The sequence below is a fragment of the Pteropus vampyrus genome, unplaced genomic scaffold (genome assembly GCF_000151845.1).
Source record: "Pteropus vampyrus isolate Shadow unplaced genomic scaffold, Pvam_2.0 Scaffold77, whole genome shotgun sequence".
Taxonomy (NCBI): domain Eukaryota; kingdom Metazoa; phylum Chordata; class Mammalia; order Chiroptera; family Pteropodidae; genus Pteropus; species Pteropus vampyrus.
In genome coordinates this window covers 2,649,938-2,658,648 of record NW_011888858.1, presented here as the reverse complement: position 1 = coordinate 2,658,648, position 8,711 = coordinate 2,649,938, and the positions used below count along the sequence as shown (strand labels likewise).

The 8,711-nt window shown below is 34.4% G+C and overlaps 1 protein-coding gene across 2 annotated transcripts in view; it reads left to right on the top strand.

The window, feature by feature from the left end:
• The window catches only part of CEP135 (centrosomal protein 135), a 66,093-nt gene that overhangs the window by 39,912 nt on the left and 17,470 nt on the right, over nt 1-8,711 (top strand). For both annotated transcript variants that reach the window (XM_011362619.2, XM_023532099.1), the window contains 4 exons: nt 6,523-6,638; nt 6,720-6,874; nt 7,304-7,359; nt 8,099-8,267. In XM_011362619.2, coding sequence (XP_011360921.1) covers nt 6,523-6,638; nt 6,720-6,874; nt 7,304-7,359; nt 8,099-8,267 — 496 coding nt within the window. The remainder of the gene's footprint in view (nt 1-6,522; nt 6,639-6,719; nt 6,875-7,303; nt 7,360-8,098; nt 8,268-8,711) is intronic.

Here is an 8,711-nt window from a genome sequence, read left to right as displayed (position 1 = left end):
AAGACTATGAAAATAATTTAAGGAGTATATGGGACACCATTAAGAGTCCAAATATCTGTCTGATCGGCGTAACTGAAGAAAATCAAGATGTCGAACATCTGTTTGAAGTAATAATGATGGACGACTTCCCTAACCTAGTGAAGGAAATGGACATAAAACCCCAGGAAGCTCAGAGAATTCCAAAATTCAGGGATCCAAAGAGGCCCACACCAAGACACATTATAATTAAAATGCCAGAGGTTAAATACAAAGAAAGAATATTAAAAGCTGCAAGAGAAAAACATAATTACTCATAAGGGAACACCCATAAGACTGGCAGCTGATTTCTCAAAACAAACTATGCAGGACAGAAGGGCTTGACACAAAATATTCGACAGGATGAAGATCCAGGATCTACAACCAAGGATACTTTATCCAGCAAAACTATCATTTAGAGTTGAAGGACAGATAAAGAGCTTACCAGACAAAAATAAGCTAAAGGAATTTATCACCACCAAGCCAATATTACGAGAAATGTTGGAGGGACTTCCTTAACAAGAAAAACGTGTCAAAATCAAGACTAAAGAATGGTAACAACTACAGTCCTATCAATAAGTAACTTGAATGGAAAAGAAGTGCTCCAACCAAAAGATAGAGTGGCTGAAAGGATAAGAAAACAAGACCCCTACATATGAAAAGGAAGGGGTTAGAAAAAGATACTGCTTTGATGGACCTAGAAGGTGTTTAAGTCAGACAGACAAAGATAAACACTATATGATTTCACTTATATGTGGAATCTAAGGAATAAAAAGAATAATCAAAAACAGGCTCACAAATATAGTGGACAATTTGGTGACAAACAGAGGGGAGGGGAGTTTGGGAGTCTGGGAGAATGGGGTGAAGGGTTAAAGAAGTACAAATTAGTAGCTGATGGATGGTCACAGGAATGGGGAACACGGCATAGGGAATGAAGTTAGCATTAATAATTGGCTAGGTGGAGGGCGGGAGGGTGGGAGCAATTGGGGGATCATTTCACGAAATATATAGATTTCTAAACAATGTACCGTATATTTGAAACGAATTAAAATAAATATTTTTTCTTTTAAAAGCATTTAACTCTGGCAAAAATTGGGAAGATGGGTTTAGAGTTAAGAAACTGGTGGCAAACAGTAGGGGCCGTGTGTCTTGACTGAAACAGTGGCAGTGAACTTGGAAGACAAGGCCAGATTTAAGAAAGATTTCTTTCATAAAATCAGAAGACCTTGAATGACTTACATGGGGATGAGAAAAAGATGCAGTAATGCATAATGTTTGCCTTAGGAGATTGGGTCGTTGGTTAGCCATTGGTCAATTTAGAATACAGAAGACTGAAGGAAACACTCTGAAGAATTCACTCTGAAGAATCAGAAGAAATATTTCTCTCTAAATTAGGTTTCCAGTAAGAATTGGGAAAAGATTTTCAGATGTCAATATGACATTGCATATTTGAAACTAAATCAGTCATGAAGTAGTAACAACTTGAGATGAGAAAGGATTGTGGTAATAATGATTAGAAAAAAGATTGATAAATTAAAACTGAAAGTATTAGTGAACAGAATAGATATATCAGAAAACCTATTTGGTGATACAGAAAACAACCTCAAGAAATTCACCTAGAAATCAGAACTCAGAAGGATAAAAAGAAATGATAGAAAAAAGATACTCGGGTCTAATACATAAACGCTGAAAATTGCAAAAATATATAGTAAAATAACAGAATTGAAAATCAAAGGAATAATTAGGAAAAGAAAGGCCTGAGACTGATTCATAAGGGGTTTCTGATTAACAAACAAAACTTACTGAAATAAGACCAAGAGCTGGATGTGTCTATTTAAGGAGTACTATATTACCAACTCATTTAGGGCATCTTTAGTTTTTGCTCTTTCGCTGCTCTGACTACAAGTCTTGATAAGTTAGACTTTAGGAAAAATAAAATAGAAGCCGCTTTTCCCTACCTTCTCTTCTTTTTTTCTTTCTTTCCTTTTTTTTTTTTTTTTTTGCAAGCACTACATACATCCTATGAAGGAGAGCTACTCTTCTGGTTCATGTCCATATTCAGCTTCAAAATACAGGTACCATGGTATATTTCTGTCATGCAGAATTATTAGTCTACCTTTTTCTCTTTTATGTCCAGCAGTTGACTGGACGTGGCATTTAATCCATTTTGGTTTTTCCTTCAGACTATTGCCACAACTCTCCTTTCCTTCCCTCACTGGAGGTCCTTCACAGTCTTAGGCATTTAAGGCAGAGCTTTCAGGGCCCTCTTTTGGATACCTTGCGACAGCTCCTTTGGTGTTTTTGTTATATTAATACCCTTTTCTCTTGTGAGCTCAATCTGCTGCTTTCCTCACCTAGGTGTAATTTAGTTACTGTGTTTAGGAAGGGATTGTGGGGAGTTTTTTATATAACCTGGGAAATTTCATGATTTCATAACTTTGTTTTGCTTTTACAGAGAAATCTGACTTACCTTGTCTCTGAGACAAGTGTGTCAATCACATTCTTCATATAAGTATACATTGGTAGAACCGTGAGTTCAAGCCAAATCCAAAGCTAAACTCAGAACAAATCGTAACACCAAGCACTCTGTAGAAGCAAAGCCACATCATATAAACCTCATGCTACTTTCAATATGGTTAATAGAGATCTTGCTGCCCCTTTAATCACATTAAGTTCTCTTTCCCTTGAAGACGTGAAAACATGTAAGAAGCTGATAGCTAGATGAATCATATATTCCTTTCCGTGTGCCTGGCAGACCCATCTTCTCTCTCCCTTCCTGAATTAGGCATTTTTCACCAGATTTCAGTGCCACTAAACAATATTTTCAGGAATGGCTGTTTCTTTCTGTTTCTTTTCACCAAACAGACTATATCAAACATAGTCTGTAATTGTCCAAATAGAGGATCTTTGGTTTGCTCTTTTGGTGAAGTACCAGAGGTCATAATACAAAATCCCACTTTTTAACCACCCATTAAACAAATGACTGTTGTCTCCCTTGAATTTTAGTGTTTAATGGGACCTGGCATTTAATTCCCCAAATCAAAACTTTATAGCAAAAATACTATAAAGCAACTTCACTCTACCCAAGATAAGATAGTCTTAGCTTCTAATAACATGCTAACCATTCTCTACAGCAAGGATCTATACACTTTTTCTGTAAAAGGACAGAGTATTTTAGACTTTGCGGGCCTTCTGGTCTCTGTCTCGCCTCTTCAACCCTGCCTTTGTTGTGCAAAAGCAACTATAGACAATATATAATGAAGGAGTATGGTTGTGGTCCAATACAATTTTATGGACACTGAAATTTGAACTTCATGTAATTTTTATGTCACAAAATATCTTCTATTGAAATTTTTTTTCAGTCATTTAAACATGTAAAAACCATTCTTGGTTTTTAGATTTTACAAAAACAGGTAGCAGGCCATAGTTTGCCAAACTCTGCTTAAAGACAGTTTCCAGCCCAGTCAGACAACTGACTTTTCTCAAACAACCCCATAGTAAACAGTCTTAAACCTTAAATTTGCTAGCTCTGAGGCTCTAAACATTTAGATTCCTGCAGCTGAAAATACCTTCAGACCATTTTCACTTCACTTTAGTGTTTAGTTATCTGTGAACCTTCTTCATAACTAGAGGGTTATATACTTATTCAGCATTAAAGAAACACATTAGCAGGTTTTCCCGGTCCATAAACTAGTTAGAGTTAATATAATGGCAATAGGTTATCAGTTGTTACAGTAGGATTTGGGTGTATTCAGAAAATCAAATATAACTTCTCCCTTGAGAAGTATTTATTTGTTAAAGGAATTGAAAACCATTTTAGAAAAGGAAAAGGTTCATATGTTCCTTAGGATGCCTAAGAACTGTCTTCTGGGCATGCCTAACATTTTTGCTCCCAAGACAGGAAGAGGAGCCAGGGCCCTAAGTGAGGACAGCTGAGCTCATGGGCTGGACTTGAAAGGGCCAAGAGAACTAGGGCCACCAGATAAAATTGTCATCCCTTTGCAGAAAGGTAAAAGAGAAGCCAGCCCTGATCCCCGGTCCCCACTCTGGCTCTCTAAGAGATGATATTTTATAGTAGCCTTTCTCAGATAGTAGTGGGCCATAGACTCTTGGAGACAGCTAAAATAAAACAATACCATATCTCTTTCCTCTATTATTCCATTAAAACTCCAAACCTACCCTTCTTAGATGGAACTTCAGCTCCATTTTAGAACTTGAACACTTTTTATGAATAAGGGACCCTTTAAGATGCTGTCTTTGTTTAAAATGTACTCCATTATGCAAATGAACAGGACAAATAGCGACTCATGGACATGGACAATGGACTAGTGGTTACCAGAGGGGAGGGGGGAAAGTAAATAAAATGCTAAACAAACAAACAAACAAACAAATAATAAATGAATAAATGAATAAATAAATAGTTTAAAAATATACATATACTCTGTTATGAAGGGAAGTAATTACTTTTGCCCCCTAAAATAAAAGCATGCATACCACATGGGTAGTAGAGAGCTAGAACTTTGATTCTAAGTGAAGTTTTATTGCTTGACATTCTGGTGGGAAATCATCACTTTCTTTTGCTATGTTTATAGCACTTTCAAAGCTAAGAAATTGGTTCCTTTTTCCTAAGAACTTAGTTATCAGAAGGTCCTCAAAATTTCCTTTCCAAACACCATGATGAACAAATGATATGATGATAGTCATTCAACTATTCTTCCTTATGAACTTTATACCTCAATTCTTTCATTAAGAAAACCTTTATCTTAGCAGCAATACTCCTGTCAGAAAAGTTATATCCAAGATCTGTTGTAGAATCTCTGTTGTCCCCATCCCTGTCTACACTAGAATATGAAAAGGCAAAGCTATTTTTAGGACTCACCAAATGCCTACTTTGTATGTATAATCAGTCAGCATGTTATTCTGCCTTCTTTATCAGCCCACTTTCATTAGGAATTAACCCTGTTTATGAATTTAAATGTAAAGAGATTGTTATGTTTATATTTAGGATTTCAAGTACTGTCAACTACTCATTGTCCTTCATTAGGAACTCCTTGGGCCATTCTGTTTTTGAAAGGACTCTGTATACCTTATCGGAAGATATTTTCCCTTCCACGTAGAGGATGTTGGTCTCCCTGTTGGTCTTCATAGAGCACAATGTGATATGTTAGAAAAACACTGATATCAGGTTAGATTAGCTTGGATTTATATCTTTTCTTTGCCTTAAAAGCTTTGTTACCTTGGACAAGTTATTGGTTATTTGTCTCTATAAAATTGGCATAATAGTTCTGATTATGGAACCACTCTAGGAATAAGATCTAATATATATAAAGTACCAGTATAATGAATATTAGCTTTTTTCTTTCTCTGCTTCTCATAGTTATATCCCTTGGAGCAATTGCTATAGCTTTTAGGAACAGCTTAAAGACAGTGCAGTCACCTGGACCCAGATAATTTTATGAATTAAATTGCTTGAACATAAAGTCTTCCTGACTGGATTCTGTTTGTGCATTTCTAAAGAAGTCATTCTCAGCTTGACTTTCTTCTCTACCTCTGGGTCACCATTCACTTACTGTTAAAGCAGTCAGGGTCATGTCCTTTGTCTTTCAGAATACTTCAGTATTGCCAGTAAAACTTTTTCATTTCTCTGGAGCTGTCCCATCTTACTAGTGGTTTCAGAATCCAAACCTCCTCCAATTCTAAGCTAAGCCACCCTTGACATCTTCTTCCCTGCATTATCCTCAGACAAACCTGTGGGACTTCCCAATAAGTAGCTTGAGGTGAGACCCATGTCTTCCCAGCAAGGCAGAGCTAAGAACTCCTAGGTCAGGACTAAAATTATTTCAAAGACTCTTAGATGACATGAGAGCAAATTCTTGTTACTTCTGAAAAATATTCTTACTGATCAGTAAGTGATTATTCTGAAATTGTCTTTAGTTCTATATGCCCTTTATTTTGCTCCCTGAAAGGTAGCAAAATTCTTAGTCTTAAATCTTCATGTCACTACAATAAATGCCTACTTCCCCAAGTTACTATGACCTCCAGTTGACTACCTACCAAAAAATCAGAAAAGGAAGCAGAATTAAAAGCTCACTGGTCTGCATGGTTAGGATATATGGATATTCCTTTGAAGTTCTAAGCTGTACTGTAAAAACAGGACTTTCTTTTTGCTAACACTTTTGGAAATAGATTTTAAGAGACATAGTTGATATTAAGAAACTGAGAACTTAAAAACTACCAGGAAGCTTTAAAACTGCCTCTAGAAAAGAGTACATAATTAATTTGATTTTTATACTATATTAGTTTTAGGAGGATGGAACCATTTTGAAGAAAATGGTAGATGGCAAGAAATAATATATAATGCCATTGATTATATTGGAAGAGCTTTAAAATAAAAAATAAAAGAAACTTTAAAAAAAGAAAAATCTTTTTAAAATATCTCAATTTTAAAAAATTATTTCTGCCAGAGATAAAAAAAATATCGTTTGTTTTTGTCCACCAATTCTTTAGGATAGTAAATGAGCAGCTACAGCGGTCACTCGATGATTATCAGCACCGACTTTGCTTAAAAAGAGGTGAACTTGAATCAGCCCAAGCACAAATTAAAATACTAGAGGAAAAAATAAGTAAGTATTTAAAAAAAAAATTTTTTTTTTTTTTTTTTGCTAATCCTAATTTACTTTAGCTAACAAACACTTCATTTATAGGTAAAATACACCTTAAGATGACTTCACAAGATGAAGAGGCTCATGTAATGAAAAAGACCATTGGTGTTATTGATAAAGAAAAAGACTTTCTTCAGGAGACTGTAGATGAGAAGACAGAACAGATTGCAAACTTACAAGAAAACCTAGCTAATAAAGTATGTGACTGTTAAATGTTTTTATCTAGCATCCAAACAGAAAAGAAGATTTGAAAACTACATGTTTCAAATATACAGTTATCACCCATATACAACTTCCTAAAACCCAGGCCATAGCTTCTAATATGTTTAGATTTCAAATTTATCTCGATAATTTGAATCTTCAAAAGTTCTATTTGTAGAACGTAATTTTATCAGCTTTGATTACAGCAAACTCAAGGAAACAATTCAAGTTCTTAGAGTGGATAGAAACATGCAAATTATGTGAAAGACAGTTGGGACATGGAAACATATTTACTTGGAACTTTTGTCTATAGCATAATTATTTAATTGGATTTTAACTATATAAATGTTATAAATTATATAAATTCAACTAAAGACATTTCTATATGAATTGTTTCAAATTTTATCTTTTTGTAATTTCTATAGGAAAACGTTATTGCTCAGATGAAGATAACAGTCTCAGAGTATGAATCTTCTCTGAAGTAAGTAAGCAATGAAATGTCATCCAGCCTTTTTTGACATTTTCAGTGAATGCAGCTTTAAGTACCAACTGACAATAGGATACTTTCTTTTTTCAATTTTTCTGTTTTTGATGACAACAGCAGCATCATTTTCTCAGGCTCTTGCATGAAAATGTTATTCTCTTTAACTTCCTTTCTTATTCTGTCATCTACATCTAAACAGTTATGTCATTAATTATTCTTTTCCATGCCTACTTGCTCTTTATTGTAACTACCCAATGCAGGCCCTAATTGTTAAAACTTAGATTACTTTAGTAGCCAGTCTTGAATTTATTCTACATCTAAATCTAACTTGAACACTATTACAAAATTTTACATTTTATGTCTAGTCTCTCTACTTCAGAAGTCACTAATTATATTTATTTTGTATACCCTTACATAATAGTGGCGAATTGAACATTAAATAAATATTTTCCAGTTGAATCTGTTACCCTATTATTTGCTAGATGAATCTCCTAACACTTGAAAGTCTTCTGTTTTTACTTGACTTTTTAAATAATACATTTATTTTATGGCTTTATTTGCTCATGACTGGTACAGAGCTAAAATCTGCTTTACCTAAATAATCAGTGCCTTAATATAGTAGTTATAATTTCTTATATTCTTAGTATATTTAATTCAGAGTACAACAGTTTTCTTTTAAATGGACTAAATTTTTCAAGAAGCTTTCTTGCTTATTTCCACATTACTAATGCAACAGCCAGCTAAAAGAAACTCTAACTAGTCGGGACCGTGAGATAAGCAGCCTCCGGCGCCAGCTTGATGCAGCTCACAAAGAACTTGATGAAGTAGGAAAATCTAAAGAAATATCTTTTAAGGAAAATAGAAGATTACAAGATGACCTGGCTACAGTGGCAAGAGAAAACCAGGTATGAGCAAATGCATGAAATTTGATAGTTTTACTGTCTACATTTTTATAGGATATGTATTATTAGCTAAATCTTAAAGCTCTAAATATGTTTTCTCGTTTAATGTAATAATATAAATATCAACAACAAATAATTCTTTAAGAGAATGGTATCTATAAGGGTATTTAAAAATGTGGTTAAGAATGCTGCTATATGTTACAGAGTGTCTAAAGGGTACAACTGTGGTCTTACCATTTCGGTCTTTGTTACGAGGAATCCTAAAGCTGGTAGCATGATATTCTCTGTGACAGAAATTTTTGTCACCCCACTGGATGTGGACCTCAGTTGCTGTGTTTTAAAGACCCATTATAAATTTTAATTATTCATACTTCAAGTGGCTTAGAGGTAGACCTGTGAGTAAATTAATGAATAATTTAGAATGGCAAATATTGAAAGGTATTGGTT